The sequence below is a fragment of the Leptidea sinapis genome, chromosome 7, assembly GCF_905404315.1.
Source record: "Leptidea sinapis chromosome 7, ilLepSina1.1, whole genome shotgun sequence".
Lineage (NCBI taxonomy): Eukaryota > Metazoa > Arthropoda > Insecta > Lepidoptera > Pieridae > Leptidea > Leptidea sinapis.
Genome location: NC_066271.1, coordinates 10,026,952 through 10,046,386, shown reverse-complemented (window position 1 = coordinate 10,046,386; position 19,435 = coordinate 10,026,952). Strand labels below are relative to the sequence as shown.

Below are 19,435 nucleotides of genomic sequence, written 5' to 3'. Positions count from 1 at the left end.
ATTTTTTTTAAGTTTGATTTCTCTAAGATTTTGAATTACACCACTCGCCCGCCCATACAATCTAGAATAAAAGAAAAATTGGATTCCCGCAAAATAAATTTTCAAAAATTATTAGTATTTTCTTTGCCCATTAATGTAACAACGTTCTTCTTTTGATGTAATTTATTAAAAAATAATTAAACATTGTTCTTTTAACGCAATTTGGTTTGAACTGAACGGCTTCGTTACCAGTACTCTAAAATAAAAGTTCTGCGCCTTCTTTACATTCAAATCAAATCAAATCAAAATCACTTTATTTATGTAGGTCACGGAAATGACACTTATAAATGTCAAATAAAGTTTTTTAACCAGACTTCAAAAAGGAGGATGGTTCTCTATTCGTCGGTTTTGATAATTCTTTTTTTATTTGAAAGCTGGTGCTTCCCGTGTGGTCCCATTGTAATCTGAGCATGGCATCCATGCGAAAACCATAAATTGTTAAATATGCTATACATATAAATTTATATTTAATTTTAGATTTGTCATTACTGCATTGAAAAATTTAGTATATCTACACATATTTGGACAAACTGTTGGTTAGTGTACTACAAATTCACTAAAAATTAAAAAATAAAAAAAAAATTTAACAAAAACACAACCGACTTCAAATACACTATTCCAAAAAAAATAGATAAAATATGCACTAAAAAGTATAAAATAATTGCGTATTTTTATACAATCTAAGTAATTAATCTAATTCTAGTTACGTTTATTGTAAATTTTAATTGTCATCCAAGATAGGTTTGTAACTACATACATAGTTTTAGGTGAGATGTGCTTGAGTCGTGAGGAGACGAGAGGCGAAAGTGGGTCGCAGCGGAAGGACATCGATTCCAAAAATAACAATAATCGTAACTAGAATTAGATTAATTAAACAGATTGTTTAAAATAATATCGAAAAGGGTTGAGCTAATGAGAAGAAGTAGCAAGAAACTCATTGCCACTCTTTTAAATCATGATTTACATTTTCATCGTTTAACAAATCATTTCAATTACTATATAATATGTTAAGTGATGCAACAAACAGACTCAAATGTCAAATAGTCAATGCCTTACACGAGTAAGTCAAAAAAGTAAATGTAAATTAATACAAATCAAAAGTTATTGAGTACAAAAGGCATAAGGGCATTTATTTTCTCAAAATTGATTCCATTAAAATACTTTTTGATGTCATTTCTAATAACTACTAGATACTACTACCGCTTCGGAAACAAATGGCGCTCTAAGAGAGAAGAAGCGGCGCAAGAAACTCTCCCAGCATTCTTTTTTTGCGCTCTTTTCAATAAAAATATACAATATTTTATGCAGTAGCTGCATCATCCACACAGACCGTAAATAAATAATAAATAAAGGTATTCTGTGAGAATTTTATAAGCGATTGTATATATATTCTTCGAATTAAAACCTACTGTATATCTTCCAGAAAAAGTAAGCATTGACAACCCTAATGATATGTGAAGTATGCATTAAAATCACAAAAACACACTTAAAAAGGTTTAATTTTTTTTTACATCTTAATATTATATTCTTTTAGCAATTAATATTGAGTAGAATACGCTGTAACTTTAGTGTCATTATATTGTTTTTGTCAGTACATTGCTAACATTATTCAAACAGATAATGTGCTGTAAACTGTTCGGTAATGATTTAGTTATCCTCATGCTATGAACGATTGCTGTCGCGAGTGATGTTATAAATATATGAACTTTGCTGAACTAATCACGGAGTACTTGGGAGAACTTTTCACCATGCTGAGGAGGAGGACTTCGAAACGCTTCGTCCTTGGTGACACTACTTCTGACGAAGGGAAGTGGGATGAAGAAGCCACCGACGTTATGCCAAGTGACTTGCTGCAGAAGTTTCAGATGACCTTGCAAGCAGATCCGGACTCTAAAGAAGATGATACGAATCGTATAGTGGATGAACAATTACTCAAGCTGCCTGTTAGCACACTAACGTAAGGAATCTATTATTTATTTATTTTTTAATTATTTATTTATAATATCGAGACACTTTATCACATAATATTTCATCATATTTGGTCCTGTCCTGTAGGCAACCAATTTACATTCTATGGTTAACAATATGAACCAAAAAGTGCACTCTGTATGTGTGTGTGTGTGTGTGTGTGGGTGTGGGTGTGGGTGTGTGTGTGTCTGTGAGTATCTGATTAATCATGTTACAAAGTTGTAACATTATATGAATGCTAAGCTATCACTTTAAGAATAGCTTCCATGTCTGCATAAGTGAGTGTGTGTAACCATCTCTGCATTTTAAATTTGACCTGATGGACCGAGCAATTTTTAATAGAACATTTTAAAATTACCTTGTTGTATATATATGTATGTAAGAATGGGCTAAATCTACTTGCAAATGTTGTGTTTATTATTGGTGTTGGAATCTTGTACGAACGGCTATCTAGTAGGTTTTTATAATTAGGCAAATTCAAGACCTCCTTATGCATGCTTGTCATAACACGCAAGATAAATATACCTCGGACAGAAAGAAGTTCTAAGTCTTTATATAGTTTATGTGTTGGGTATCTAATAGGTTTATTAAAAATCACTTTAAGGACAGCTCTCTGTGCTCCTTCTAAGAGTATCATGTGTGAAGTAACCGCCCCTCCCCATACGGATACAATAATATAATACAGATTGACCGATTGCAAAATAAATGGTTTTTAGCAGATTTAAAGATGCCCGAGCGCGTAAGTTCTTAAAAATATAGATCAGCTTGCGGACTCTTTTCGCTGTTGTATTAAGATGTTGCTTAAAATTTAAGTTTTCATCCATGACGACTCCTAAGTATTTTATATAAGTTGTTCTACTTATACTATTGCAAGAACATTTATCAACAAAGTAAATATTATGAAAATTTATTGCAATTTTAAGGATATGTTTTTGAAAAATTATCTGAGGTCTTTTCTATATTTAAGATTTTTTTAAGACAATAAGGGGCGAGACAAGCAGGATGTTCAGCTGATGGTAATTGATACGCCCTTCCTATTACATTGCAATGCCGCTCAGGATTCTTGAAAAAACCCAAAAATTCGCAATACAATTGCGCTTGTCACCATAAGACATAAGATGTTAAGTCTCATTTGGCCAAAAATTTCACTAGCTACGGCGCCCATAAGAACCGAAACACAATAATGCGTACACATTACTGCTTCATGGCAGAAATAGGCGCCGTTTTGGTACCCATAATGTACCATTATCAAGAAAAGCACTTTTTTTGTCCCTTGTCGTATCGTCCTGGAAACACCGCACAAGGAAGCTCATTCCACAGCTTGTATGTACGTAAAAAATATTCCTTGGAAATCGCACTTTTGAGGACGACACACATCCCGATGGTGGGGATGCAATCCTAATTTACATCGTGTAGTGCGAAGGTGAATTCGACGGCAGGAATCAGGTCAAACAGCTCTTCGGGGAGAGTCCCCGTGATAAATACGGTAGAATACAGACAAAAAAGCGACGAAAACAAAAAATACTTACTTAAAAATTTTTTGGTGACACATATCCTTTTTCGGTACAGTTTTTATTACATGCTTGAAATTGAAAATCTTTAAAAGAAATATCATTTTGGTACAATAAAGATAAACATAATTTGTATGAATTAATGAAGCTCACAAATTAATATCACCGTAGCGAAACTCTGTAAGAAAAAAGCGATTCACTCGATTGTATGACACGTGCAGTCATTCATACATTGATAGATGACGGCTATAAGCTTTTAAAAAGACGGAGATAGCCGAAATCAACTACGATACGCAACTGTTCGCTTTCAAACTTAGCCGGATTATAATTCGTCGCCCAGTTGTCATTACTATTTCAAACTTATGTCAAATCCTCTTTGATTAATATGACCAATGTTGACACTTCATTTGAAGTCTATATTTTACATAATTCATTTGCGATTACCTTTTATGCCAAGTCCTAGTCAGCTGCTTACTGTTTTTTTATTGTTCTGTGGCTGCATACATTAGTTACGTAAGTGCTAAGTAATGGTTCTAAAAATACACATATAGTGCGAGTTAATAGTACCGCACCAAATACCTGGGGTCACTGACGAGTCTCTCCGAAGTCAATGACATACGCGGTGTTTTTTTTATTTTACATTTAAACAATATGTTATGCTTTTTTTTAAAGTGATAACCCTCACTTCTACCCGAACTCACGACCTCCGGCGTTCCGTGCCGGTGCTCTAACCTAACTGAGCTAACCGCTCGGTTTTGTTTTTCAAATTTTATTTGTGTAATTTACACTTATTGTTTTTAACGTACTTTTGTAGAGTGTTTTTCTTACATCATTTGCAATTAAAATAATTTGTAAAACGATGAAGCTCTAAATGTTGATTTAAAAGAGTGCCACTTCTTCTCATCCTTTTCCGAATTGGTGGTAAATGGTAAAAAATTATTTGACCTTAATAAATAAAGTGGTTTCGATTTTGATTTCATTAACTACCTTGAGGTTGAGGTTGGGATGGCAAGATAGGCCTGGGCTTCTTCCAAAGACTTCCAATCGCGAAAAATAACTCGGGAATATAATATGTGGGTATGTGATAAGAGCAAGCTGTCTCGTTGAGCAATGTAACGTCAGTTTAGGCAAATTCTATTTAAAACGTACATTGATGCGTACATTTAAAACATTAAACACGAACACCCCGTACCGATGTTAAAACTTGAATGCCTGTCAAAGAGAATATTACAATTTAATAATAAAATTGATTATTAAATAAATCATGCTAATTAAATAAAATCAACTAAATATTAAAATTTAAATGAAATAAAATTATGATTATGTTGGAAATGCCAACAATCTTTTATTTGAAAAATATATATTTATTAGCAAGTACAAAATTTTATTGTATTATTTTATTCAAAGCGACGGCCGTTCGAAGTGACGTCCTTGTTGTACAATACAATGACCTTTCTACTAAATACTAACCCCCTTATTCATAATAGTCTGCTAACTTAAAGCATTGCTAATTCTCACTCTGTCTTCTTCTAATGACCTAAGTCAGAATGAGAAAAAACACTCCTTAGCGGCTGTTCTAAGTTAGCGGACCATTATGATTAAGGGGGTGAATGTATGGGGGGAGTGTTTAATCTCTAAATTTTGGATATTTCTCGTTTGATTTTAAAAGGTTATTGATGTCATTTTTACACGCTTTTTACCTATAAGCTTCACCTATATGTATGTTTGTTTGTAACCGACTCATTTGGGCGTGATTTTGACCCACGTTGAACGGCCAGATTTCGTTCAAACTTCGTAGATTTATCGAGGACCGATGGCAATGCATTAATTTGGTAAAATTATTCTATTTTTCAATTTGAAAAATAAGATTTTTGTTTATTTATATAATTCTTTTATCTATCAACATCAATAAGACAGGAATTGATGTTAATTTTAAATTTCAACCATTATCTTTTCAACCGAAGCGTGTTTTTTAGATTTTTGAAACTATTTTTATACTGATTAGGCACCTACCGTACTTTTGATATCAATTTATTATTTAAAGTTTTTTGATATCTGTAATAGTTACCGAATAATCGCCTGGTCACACTTAACGGTAGCAGCTTGTATAAATATTATTATTAGCCACACATTGTAACTTATATGATGCCTTGCCGCCATCAGCTGATCGATTGTGACGATCGGGCACCTACGCGGCCCTATCACGTATCAAACAAAAAAAAAACAATCGCGAAAATTGTACAATTTACGCTGATCGATGACGATTTTGTATCACATAATATAAGCGATCACATTGCGATAGCAAATTACCGACAGTGCTGCCTCTGTCGAACAAACGGTGAACCAAATAGTGTGTTTTTAATTTATTGTTCCTAAAGTAGTTACTGAAATTTCGCATCTACAGGCATATTGGTAATTGGACGTATATGCGCACTACATAAACACCAGGAGAACATAAATATGATAGTTGTGATAGTAATGTCTTTCATTATTCTATTAGTCTTGCGTATTCCTGTTAGGAGTACATGACTATTTGCGATAATTTTAACCCCCAGAATATGCATTATGCAAAAGTGAATCAATTTTGAGTATTCGTTTTTCAAATAAGTCAATAATGCAACACCAAAATTTTTTTTTATGATAATAAAAATAGAACTTTTATGCAAAACTAATGTAAAAACGGTAAAAACAGTTATACTGCGTGTACTTATTATAAAAAAGTGTTTTATTTGAACAATTTTTTTTAAAACCATAAATTTAAATCTCATTTATTTATCAATATTAAAATAACAATTATCGGTCTAAATTTAAAAATTGCGAGGCGATATTATTATTACTAAATTATATTTATAATTATTACACACATCATGTAAGGATATTTCATTAATAACTTGTATTAATAAACTATTTGGAGCATATAAATGACTTGTATGCAAAAATTGATCTCATTCGTTGCCTCTTTCAGAACTAAAAAAAAAAGAAATAAAAATAAAAATGCTCCGATTTCGATTCTTGAAAAACCCAAAAATTCTGAGCGGCACCAAAATTGCGCTCGTCACCTTGACACATAAGATGTTTAGTCTCATTTTCCCAGTAATTTCACAACACAATATTGCCAACATTACTACTTCACGGCACTTGACAAAAACTGAAAACATAAAAAATGTTGCAGGCAATGACGTTCTATACATGGTATACGTCAGCTGTATAGCTACAGATGCATTTCACGACTTATACATTATTGCTTATAAATTTGCGAATCACGAGAATTCACCCATCCAAAAAGTGTCGAACTATGTATATATATTTTTTTTTATTGTTTATTTATCGCGTACGCCAGTCATGAATATGTCGGTGACGTGAACCCATAAGATTTTACCCTTCCAAAAAGTGCCCAACGCGGCTAAAGAAGTTATCACTTCAAAAATAGGCGACGCTTGTCGGGGCTTATATTATGAAAAAAAAAACTTTGAAGCTAGCCCGCCATCTCCTATTTCATTCAACCTCTCCAAGTCGAAGTGTGACTCCCGACATCTAGAGCTCGGCTCGCTCAATTTGTATCCTAATGAAAACCATAAAAAAGGTATCTAATATTATTCCTTATACCGAATATTTTATTTATTTTATTTTTTACACCTTTTTGACATCACACTAACGAAATATAACTTAACTACTAACATACATAATAACATGATATGGTGCAAATGGCGGCAATCCTTATCACTATATAGTGATCTCCAGGCAACCATTTGAATACAATAAAAGAGAAAGACAGTACATTAAAAGGGTAAGAAAAGTGTCAAAAATATACACATACATAATATATACTATACTAAAATATAGATAAATTTATAAGAAAGTAAAATAAGTAAAAAGTAGAAACAATAATTAACATTTCATAATTGTTGAATTATGTTGGTGGATACAATACATACAGATAGATTCTATAAAATTGATGACATATAATGTTTTTTTAGTTGATTTTTAAAGGATGCTAATGATTGTGCTTGACGGATAGTAAGCGGCAGTTGATTCCAAAGAGTGATGGCATTAATGGTGAAAGAAGAGTGATAGCTATCAGATTTATGGAAAGGAACATTAAGTATTTGTTTCGCTGCAGAGCGCAACGAGAGCGCTGAGACCCTTGTAGCTCAAATCTGTCTTTAAGGTAAAGAGGAGTGTTTTGGCGAAAAATAATGGAATTAAGAAGGTGTAGGAAGCCAGTTGAGTTTTTTTCGGAAGGAGGAGACGTATTAAATATACGTCTCCTCCTTCCGAAAAAAACTAGGTTAAAAATGAAGCGAATACATAAATTTTGTAGGCGGTCGTAAGGTCGGGATAGCAAATGTCTGCATAATCGATAATGGAGAGCAGGCAAGTCTGCGCTATGCAATATTTGAAAGTCGAACAAACGAAAAAAGACAGATACAAAAATTCATAAGATTTAAGGTGGAAGAAAATGTAACAGGAAGCATTATATCATATGTCATACAGTGTTTTGGTACCAAGCGATCAAAGTTGAAGAAGAGACTGTCTTATGTTTGACGCCTTAATATATTCTGACGTCTGCGCACGACGTATTACTACATAGACACCAGGAGAACGTAAATGTGATAGCTGTGATAGTAATGTCTTTCATCGCGGTTGAAATCATGTGTCATCCTACCAACATGTACCTATATGGACTTCATATTATGCAGTTTAGACTTTAGAGCTTCATGCACAATGCACATCTTAATATTATTATACAAGTGCTGACCCGGCAAACGTTGCTTTACTATAATTTAAATTAAGTACCCGCACCCGCATATTGTATGAATACCTATGTAATGAAATGTCATTGACTGAATTATTTGCGAATATAATATATATATTTAAAGTTTTGAAATGAAAACTTCTTATTATTATTCTTAGAAGAGTGATTTAGGTTTAGGTTTAGTCCAGATAGCAAATAGGTATACACCAGAAACATATAATAATAAGGTATAGAAATAAGACGTGACGATATTTAAGACGGAGGAGCGAGCCGCGAGCGACACCTAGCTCTGCGCAGGACAACTAAATCTCTACAGGCGCATAGCGCTTTGTCGTGAATTTAATATTTAAGTAATGTTTTTGTATGAGTAAATATAATAAATACATAATAAATTATTTTATGAAATGTATAATAGTTTTGTAATTAGGACATGTGAATTAATATAAATAAATAAATAGATAGAAATATGCGATAAGTCGCCCACACTACAATAATCTTTAACGAAATTTTACATTCGTCTCATTATGTTGAAGCCAAAATTTTTGAAGGTTTCACTTTTACCACTTTTTATTATTTGAATACTATTTTTAATACTTATCATCTTAGAATCTTACGCATATCATATTATTGTAACCTTGTATGCTCATTTAAATCTATCAGACTATCATACATAGGTATTAATGGAATAACAGATACCTACAAGCATTAGACATAAAAATAAATATTTTGAAGTAAAAACGTTTTTTATTGCATTGAGAGATTATTGGTACGGGAAAAACTTATTTAAGAACGTAGTTTATCCTTAGAAGTGATTTTTATCCAATTTTAAATAAAAATATTTGAATGTAAGTTTTCACTTATGTCGGCCGTCATAATGAAGGCCGTCTCTTTGAAGAACAAGAGATGAGATTGTAGTGAATAAAATAATAATAAATTTGTTATGTTTTTAAGATAACTTTCATTTCTGGGATTTGGGACTGAATATCTTTAGATTTTTGATTTGCAAGAGCGACATCTCAAGTCAATTTCCCAGTATGCAAATATTGGAGTTGAGCAGGTTATCAACTATAAAGTAGATCCTGTAGATGAAGCCACAACATGAGAGTTGAACAAAGCATTCAAAATTTATCTACAATACGTCACTCGAACGGTTGGCTCAGTTTTAAGATCGCTCGCACGGAACGCGAGAATCGCGGGTTCGAGTCCCGCATCGTTCATACAATTTTGTTTTAAGTTTTATTTGTGTAAATTAATATTGTCTCTATTTAAAACGCAAATATACTTTATCATAAAAAAAAACCTTAATCATAATTATTAAAGGTAAACTGCATGATATACTAAAAAACTTATAATAAAATATGTATTTTATAGACATAATTAAGTTCTACTTAATACTACTTTTACGTGCTATTACAATAATAATATATTCGTTGATAATATTGGAATAACATTGGTGTCTCCTTTACGCTTACGAAATTACAGAGCGTAAAAAGAGAGAAACGTATCGTACGATACACTGAAATGACGTTCCTTTACAAAAAGCGGATTCGATTGGTGGACTAGAGTAATCAGTAAATTGCATGCAATCAACAACAAACGTCAAATCTCAAAGTCATAACATTCAAATATTGTAGTTTTAAGAATAATCTTGGATTTCTATGTCGTGTTAAAGTATTTTTTACAAATTATTTATTTATTAATGACACGCAAAGTAAAAAATAATATTGTTTAGTGATACGAGTGTATACAACAATGTATCCTACAATGAACGGATTATATTCAGAACATCCTTACAGGTTGGTAACAATTTAAAATACGTAAACATTTCAGTAAAAAATTTAAAATTTATGCAAATCGTGATGGAATAATAATTAAAATGTACAGTTATAAAAAATTGCAACTACTTCAAAGACATATTATTACTTTTAGCATTTTTCATGTGTGTTAGAATTTAACTGATAGAATGAATAAAATAATATTTAAGTTGCGGTTTTATTTTCGTATTCGCTTTGAGTTTTTATAATAGTATTGTGAGTGAAGTATTGGATAAATTAAAGCGACGCGAAATGAAAGGTAGCTTGGTCATATAAGGAAGGTGGATCCAAGTAGATTAGCTCCACAAACTACTAAAGCTGATGTGAATAGTTGTTTTATGACCCAGGCCTTCATTCTGTCTTTTTGTTTTAATTAATAAAATAAAATTCACCATTGGTAATAATGGGCTATTTACCACAACTCATTGTCTATTGTGCCAGAAATCTGTGTACAATATAGGCATTGTACATGAAAAAAGATCTTTATACTGACCAAGGCACACATACAAGGATTAAAGTGCTTGTTAGATAATTTTGATGCTATTGAAAGAAGCCAAAGCAGAACATGAGGAAGGGGCAAATTAAAGTTTATTTTCTCAGTCTATCTTTATAGGAGTTGGGATGTATTGTTTATATTTATATTGTGTAGTATAGGGATGTGTATTCACAAAGAGAGCTTAGTTTAAAAGATAGAGACAAACTTCAACATACAGGTGCTATGTTGCAAAGTGAACAACTTTGAACAATACCTAAATCAAAAATAAAATTACACTTATAAAGAATTAGAGAGAAACTTGTTGCCACTCTTTTGAATCAATGTTGATAGCTTCACCATTTATAAATTATATTAATTACAATGTAAAGAGATGGAATATAAATACTTACATGTCACAACTCGAAAATGTTAATTAATAAAAAAAAACATGAGACTTATTGAGTAGTATATGCATTGATTCACATATACTGTAAGGAAATAAACACAAAGTAAATAAGAAATGTGAGTGCTCTAACAACATTTTGAAGATAATATTTAAACTTTAATTTTATATAATAAGTTGCTCACTCTGCCATACAAATCTTTGAAAAACCCAAAGGAGCAGATGTAAGTGTGCAAAAAAAAACAATTGATTATTTCATATGAGAATTTAAGTATTTTACATTCATTTCAGACAAATAAAATGATTGCCTTTTTTATTTATGTCAGGTTAGGTCAACAACTCTTAAATATTTATACATGCTTACTATAAATCCAGTGTCCTGATGTTTGTTTCCATTTAACTCATGACAAATAAAATGATTGTCTTTTTTATTTATGTCAGGTTAGGTCAACAACTCTTAAATATTAATTAGAGAATAATACTGACACACACTTTTTTTACACAAATTATCTTGCCCCAAATTAAGCATATATAGCCTGTGTTATGGGTTACAAGACAATGATATATTTAATACAATATACTTACTTAAACATTCATAAATTTATATAAACATACATAAATACATTTAAACATCCATGACTCGGAAACAAATATCCATATTCATCATATAAATGCTGGCACCTACCGGGATTCGAACCCGGGACCTCTAGCTTTGTAGGTAGGATCGCTAACCACTCGGCTATGGAGAATGGCCTATAACATATTATATGTAGTTTACATGTTGTCATGATTTTGGTGATGTCATTTTCAAATTGGAACAATATTTGCATTATTACCCGTACTATGTGTCTAATTAAAGAAATAGGTACTGATGCATTTGAGGAAGATATTTAACATCATGTGTTGTTTCAGTGTTGGATTCTCTGTTAATTTATTATAATAATAATAACATTTATTTAAACGAAATTCTTAGTATTAATTAACCAAGTACTTATATAATAGTACAATAGGGCAATAAACTTCTGAAAATTATGTACACGTTGTTTTTTATATCGAAAAATATATGATTATGTTGTTGTCTAATATTGTATCTATATATAAATAAATAAAATTACCACAGACTTAGAATATACTATCGTATAGACGATCTGGCAGCCCGATTATTTTGATTTGTCAATGTGTGTTAGTGGTTTGCTAGATTAGTATTTAAAATACTAATTCCCAGCGTGACTGACTATTTACGATTTGTCAATCAAAATCCTACAGTATTATATATATCATAGATAAAGAGATATATAGATCATGTAGACTCCTATTTACTAGCCTGCTATACCTTTTTCGAGTATCAAAACAGTCAATTTCATTATTCAAATGTTTTGAGTCTTCTCGAGTGTAAATTCCGCTAAGATTCATCTCCAATCAATTCTACACCAGTTTCGACTCTACACGAGGCATCCTCAGGAGTTTTTGAATCGCAAAATTCTGGCACGAGACTGTCTCGTGTCGAATTGCTTGGAGACGAATTTTAGTGGCACTTACACTCAAGAAGGCTCACAACATTTGAATAATTATGGATTGTCAATTGTCCATTTTTATGTATTCGCCGCGCGAGCCAAACAACCAAGACTACAACCGTCCCGACTGCGCGCGAGCGAACATCAAAAGCTCCTTTGATGCGGTCTCAAAAACCCGGAACAAGCGTTTTTTCGCGGCATTTTCGTGCGCGGCAATGTCCGCGTTGCCGCGCTCGCCTATATTCGGTGATTTGGAGGCAGAAGTTGAAAGTTATTAATAGTTGAATTGTTATTTTCCAGGCCATCTATGTCCCAGGGTACAGTGATTCACAGCCAACGATTTCAAGAGAAAGATTTTACCGTTGCAACTCCTGAGGAGTTCGTTCTGAGGTTTCAAGGCACCAAGGCTATTAATAAAGTGAGTTGTTACCTTTCATTATACCATATATACGCACCAGTACACAGGCACACACTTTGCACAGGATGCCCGCTAGATTATTGGTAACAGCGCTTTTCTCTGTCGTTAAGCAGGATTGTCTCAGCATTATTATGTGAAGGGCGCCGTAGCTAGTGAAATTACTGGGCAAATGAGACTTAACATCTTACATCTCAAGGTGCCGAGTGCAATTGTAGTGCCGTTCCGTATTTTTGGGTTTTTCAAGAATCCTGAGCGGCACTACATTATGATGGGCAGGGCGTATTAATTACCATCAGCTGAACGTCCTGCTCGTCTTGTCTCTTATTGTCATAAAAAATACATATCTAAAATGGGAATGAAATAGTTATAACTGCTAATACGTTTATAGTTACACTATACTTGCAACGCCCCGGATATTGAAGGGCTTGTGCAGAAATGGTGTGCAAATGACGGCGATATGAGTCAATTAACGATCCTTAAAGGCCGGCAATGCTCCTACGATTCCTCTGGTGTTGCAAGAGAATGTGGGCGGCGGTGAGCACTTATCAACAGGCTATCGACCTGTACGCTCGTATGTCCTCTTTTATAAAATATAATACTCGTTCTCCTACTTGACGACTATAGCTAATCTCGCTATTTACCATTGGAAGTAAATCACCATCAAATGATGTACTTATCTTCAATCGACAAAATTAATTCATGACCTACTTTACTGATAATTTTTTTAAAATCATAAAAACAGGTTTATGTTTGCACATAGAGGTTTTATGACAATTGGTGGACTGTCAGTGTATAATAAAATAACAATTAACTTAGGAAATGTATGTTCAAACTAATTTCGACCTACTTGTTCATTATGACTGCAGGAAAATGACATTAAGGTGCGTCGCGTAATGTTTATGTATATGGCTATAATAAGTATGTATGTATGTATGTTATTGCAGATTCTGATCGCAAACAACGGTATCGGTGCAGTAAAATGTATGCGTTCGATACGAAGATGGTCATACGAGATGTTCAAGAACGAGAGGGCAATTCGATTTGTTGTTATGGTAAGATTATATTCTAATCTATTCTTCCTACTGTGGCTTCTATGGAAGGTATACCACAAGTTAGCCAATGTCACGTTAAAGTGGACCACCAAATTGTGAGTATTTGTTTTCTAATTTTAATGGTCGTGATTAGTGCTAAAGATTGAAACTAGTTTTATTTTCTTATTTTATACCTGAAACAAATACATATGCTGTTAGACTATAAGGATCAAAATCATCATCATCAGCTGGAAGACGTCCACTGCTGGACAAAGGCCTCCCCAAAGATTTCGCGCGGTCCTGCGCTTCCCGTATCCAACGTATTCCGGCGATCTTGACCAGATCGTCGGTCCATCTTGTGGGCCTACCAACACTGCGTCTTCGGGTACGCGGAATACGTCTTCCGTATCCTATAAGGATATACAAATATAATTGCTTAAATTACTAAATACAAGTACTAAGTGATATTTACAACTTAATCTTGTCCTTTTTAATATAAGTAGTGAAAAGGCACTCTGGGCGCGGTCATTTATAGCCCGCGCCAGGAACGCGTAGTCGATGCGAGGCTTAACACGATTTATAGTCCAATTTTGATGTTACAGGTGACTCCGGAGGACTTGAAAGCGAATGCGGAGTACATAAAGATGGCAGACCAGTGCGTGCCGGTACCTGGCGGGTCGAATAACCATAACTACGCGAATGTCGAGCTGATAGTAGACATCGCGAAACAGACTGAAGTCCAGGTCAGTTTACCTCACATGGATGCTGATGGATTTCATACAACAACGTATAATTAATAGTATATATAGGCCCGTACACAGACTCTGGAGTCTGGATACAATGCCTTGTGCTTCCTCAGGGCTTTCAAAGAATTTCTGTCTAAAGAGTCTGTGAGAGGGTGTCTAAAGAGGCGACTAAGGGCATTTACCAGTGGGAGGCTACTTTGTATCTAGTGAAATTATAAGCAAATGAGACTTAACATCTTATGTCACAAGGTGACGAGCGCAATTGTAGTGCCATTCAGAATTTTTGGGCTTTTCAAGAGTTCTGAGCGGCACTGCATTGTAATGGGCAGGGCGTATCAATTACCATCAACTGAACGTCCTGCTCGTCTCGTACCGTATTTTCATTTAAAAAAAACTAGTCGCGCCGAATCTATGTCAGTTAATTATCGAATGATTTCAAATCCTATTTAGAATAAAAATATTTCCAGTTGAATAACGACATTCTTTTATTTTTAATCCCAGAAGTCTCATTAAAGTTATTTATATTATTTCCAGGCTGTTTGGGCCGGTTGGGGACATGCATCTGAAAATCCCAAACTTCCAGAACGGCTTCACAAAGCTGGGGTGGTCTTCATCGGGCCTCCGGACAAGGCTATGTGGGCTCTAGGTGATAAGATTGCCTCGTCGATCGTTGCACAAACTGCTGATATACCCACACTACCCTGGAGTGGAAGTGGTAAGTTGTGGACTGTATATTTATAAGTTTTATTAACAGTTCCACATGAACTAATAATTAGGAACTAAATGTAGTGGATTACCATATATAGTGACGACCCATATAGCTGAAAGGTTGGTGACCCTGACTACTAAGCTAGAGGTCCCGGGTTCGAATCCTGGTAGGTGCAATCATTTATATGATGAATATAGATGTTTGTTTCCGAGTCATGTATGTTTATGTATATTTAAGTAAGGATATTGTATTAAATATATCGTTGTCTTGTACCCATACTACAGGCTATGCCTAGTTTGGGGCAAGATAATTTGTGTAAAAGTGTATCAATATTATTATTATTATTACTTACAAATAAACACAGCATGCGCAGAATTTTTTTATTTTCCACGGAAGGTTTAAAAGCTGAATAAATATGAAACAACAATTTTGTTTTTCCTTTGATGTCGTCCGATATTTGTTTTGTATGGACATATTTGTATATACATTTTCTATGAGAGAATTTATTGACGCACGGTTTGACAGTTCTACTGTGAAACAATTTCATTATAACAACAGGGAGAATATTTTACGAAATAATTCTTGATGTTATGATATATTATTGACAAATTAATAAAAAACATTATTTTATTTATTATATACAGAACAATGTCTGTCGGGTAAACTAGTTATTGAATAAATTGCGCTTTCCGTCAGACAGTTGTGGGGTTCGATGTTAACCTTCGGGGATGGTATCACTTACCACATAAAAATATAATTATATAAGATAAAAAAATAATTAATGTATCTTTTACATATAGACTTAAAAGCCGCATACGACACAAAAAGGATTAAAATATCTACAGAGTTGTTTGTTAAGGGATGTGTTTCCTCGCCGGAGCAAGGATTGCAAGCTGCCCACAAAATTGGTGAGTATTGACCATATTTATGTTTTTTTTTATTTTGTTTACTTACGCTTTATTAATATTGTCAATTTCGTAAAACTTCAAAACGAGTTTCTTTGAAATATGCGATTGTCCATTCAGGAATGCAATTCGGTGTATACTCTCGATGAAATCTTGCAAATATTAGTGATTCGGCTTCGTTTCTATGTATTGGTACCCACTTCAGCACTAGAAATGCCATGTCTATGTCACAAAACCTTTAATCAGCGATACGAATGAAATAAACTTTCCTTGGTGACGTTATCTGAATATCTTCGTTTTTCAATGCCAGTAGTCTCTGTTTGTCGCTCCAGTTTCTCTCAAGCTCTCTCAGTAAACTTGCAATATAGATATGACAAAAGCCTCCCCAAAAGATCTCCATGACATTCGGTCCTAAGCTGCTCTCATCCAACCTATTCCGATCTTGACCAGATCGCAGTCTTCAATCGCCAATCGAGGACTTTACTGCCCCACCGGCCATCTGTCCGTCAAGCTATGTGCCCTGCCCATTGCCATTTGCCACTTTAGTTTCCCAATCATTTGGGCTATGTCGGCGACTTCTTAATGTTCCATATTTATTAGATTTTTAAAGTTGGCGTGGGTGCGGCTACCCACAATTCTTTGCTAGAATAGCTAAAAGTTATCAAAGGAGACTCGGCTCGATTTTGATAGAAACTAAAATTGCATCATTTTAATTAAGACATCCTTATATATATTAATTATTTTATTAACTTTTTCATCATGTTAACCCAATAATTAAATTTGTAATTTTTGGTCTGGCTTTCTTCAACACACATGTCTGAAACATTTTTCGCCATTTCTCGTGCTTGGTGATGAATAAAGTTCGTTTGGAACTGAGCCTGATAGATTCGGATCAGTTATTATTAAAATAAATAATAACATGGGATCGGAACTTCAGTATTAACGCGATAAAACGGTAAGAGACGACTACGGCACAGTACTACACTGCAGGCGCGCGAATCGAGGTGTGCGGAAAGCGGTGGGAGATGTTCCCGCTCTGTACCCCAGGCCAAGACTGAATTTAACTCGCGCGCTAACTGTATAGTTGGAAATGTAATTCAATGTCAAAAATGTAAACAAAGAAATGTCACTGTCAAAATGACAATTCAGAGATAACCAACATTTTCTAGTTTAATTATAATCTTATTTTGATTCATAAGTACATAAATATATAAAAAATAATATTATTTACAAATGTCTTTATTTGATAATGCTAATGCTATATTACAAAGAGAAAACGTTGTGCAATATTGATTTGTATGTATTTAGACTATAGTTATAATTTTAAAGTGATATTTTAGTAAGTTTCAACATACACAACGGAAAAGGTTATTATTTTTAGTTAGCAACATCATAGTTCACGTTTTTTTTGATTGAGTAGACTCTTCGGTACGCTTCACTCCGTTCTGATCTGATCTTTCCACAGCTCCACGTTTATCGACCTAACCCAATACCCCCAGTCACCTTATAAGTTACCTATATACCTATTTACCTTTTCATATATTCGATTATATGTAACATGATGCTTGTTGCAGGTTTTCCTGTGATGATAAAAGCTTCAGAAGGAGGCGGCGGTAAGGGTATTCGGAAAGTGGAGCACCCAGATGATTTCAGCAGTATGTTCCGGCAGGTTAGTTTGGTGGTGAATTATGTAAGGATCTTGAGCGATCAGCGATTCAAATATCCTAACATTACCGTGCATATATTATATACTAGAAATATTTAAGTTTGTTTGAAATCACCCAAATTTTTACACTAAAATCCTAACCGCGCCCCGATACAAGACACCTCGCTATAAAAATAATCTTTTCAAACTTAATCTAAATGAACAATCGACCTTATTTTGACAAACGCGATGGCTGGTACATCGTCATGATCGTGAACAAAGGCTACTTATAGTGGCTGGATGATCAATCGAAGACCCTGCTTTTTAACCGACTTCAACAAAAAAAAAGGTGGTTCTCATTTCGTCAGTATTTTTTATGTTTGTTACCTCAGAACTTTCGACTGGGTGATTCTTTTTTTATTTGTAAGCTAGTGCTTCCCGTGTGGTCCCATTGTAATATGGTCCAGATCTAACAATGGTATGACGAATAACTTAATATCGCGCCAACCGATTTCGATTATTCGTTTTTTATTAAAAGGATATACTTCAAAGGTATTTTTGTTAGGTTCTGAATAAGGGATCCATGGCAAAGTAACTGAACTCTTCAATTTTTAGGAGCAACTTAACGATACTAGGCCGAATCTTTTATATGCTATCCGGATATATGAGTCACCAACCGTCACGTCGTTATGGTCAAGTAATTGTCGTAGTCAAATATCAAAGGAATCAATGGAACTCTTTATCGACTTACAGTAAGGGTGCGATCTGTGACAGAATTTAAAACTGTCTGTAATCAAATTGCAATGTGTTTACGTTCACTGCTGCATTGCAAGATTTAGTAGTACTAGATATTTTATAAAAATTAGGAAGTGTAGTTCAGATTCACTAAAAATCAAAAAAATAACAGAAAAACAACCGACTTCAAAAAAACTATTCCAAAACAATACATATAATATGCACTAAAAGGTATAAAAATAATTGCGTATTTTATACAATCTTAATTTAACTTATTAATAATTCTAATTCTAGTTACGATTATTGTTATTTTGTATCTAATGTTTTGGAATAGTTTCTCTGAAGTCGGTTGTGTTTTTGTTAATTTTTTTGATTTTTAGTGAATCTGAACTACACTTCCTAATTTTAAGCAATAAATTTCTTAAGAAACACACCATATGCTTATAAATTGTTCGCATATCAACGTGCAAACCCAATAAAAATATATTCGACATCATTCATTTTTCAAAGTCGCGCCCTCAAGTCAAAAGCGCTTTTGAATCGTCACTGTAAATATTTATTTAAAATGACTGAATCTACCATATATTCGACAAAAGTAGAGCTCGTGAGAAGAACACACAAAAAAAGTCAACGGCTACTCTCTTCAATCAAATAGAGTATTTTATAATGGCTGTAATATACAAAACAAATTAGTTTGTAAGGTGCTGCATCCAATTTATGAATGGTGTTTAAATAATATTAAATATTTCATAAAAAGTAAGTATAG

The 19,435-nt window shown here is 33.6% G+C and overlaps 1 protein-coding gene across 3 annotated transcripts in view; it reads left to right on the top strand.

Moving 5' to 3' along the window:
* LOC126965433 (acetyl-CoA carboxylase) overlaps positions 1-19,435 on the top strand; it is a 147,856-nt gene that overhangs the window by 50,942 nt on the left and 77,479 nt on the right. The window contains exons 1-7 of one of the 3 annotated variants that reach the window (XM_050809040.1): positions 1,574-1,996; positions 12,781-12,898; positions 13,843-13,950; positions 14,532-14,672; positions 15,210-15,390; positions 16,185-16,292; positions 17,864-17,958. In XM_050809040.1, coding sequence (XP_050664997.1) covers positions 1,740-1,996; positions 12,781-12,898; positions 13,843-13,950; positions 14,532-14,672; positions 15,210-15,390; positions 16,185-16,292; positions 17,864-17,958 — 1,008 coding nt within the window. In that variant the 5' untranslated portion in view covers positions 1,574-1,739. Of the gene's footprint in view, positions 1-1,573; positions 1,997-9,903; positions 10,071-12,780; positions 12,899-13,842; positions 13,951-14,531; positions 14,673-15,209; positions 15,391-16,184; positions 16,293-17,863; positions 17,959-19,435 lie in introns of those variants that run through there. The other 2 variants (XM_050809041.1, XM_050809039.1) reach the window with 2 other exon arrangements.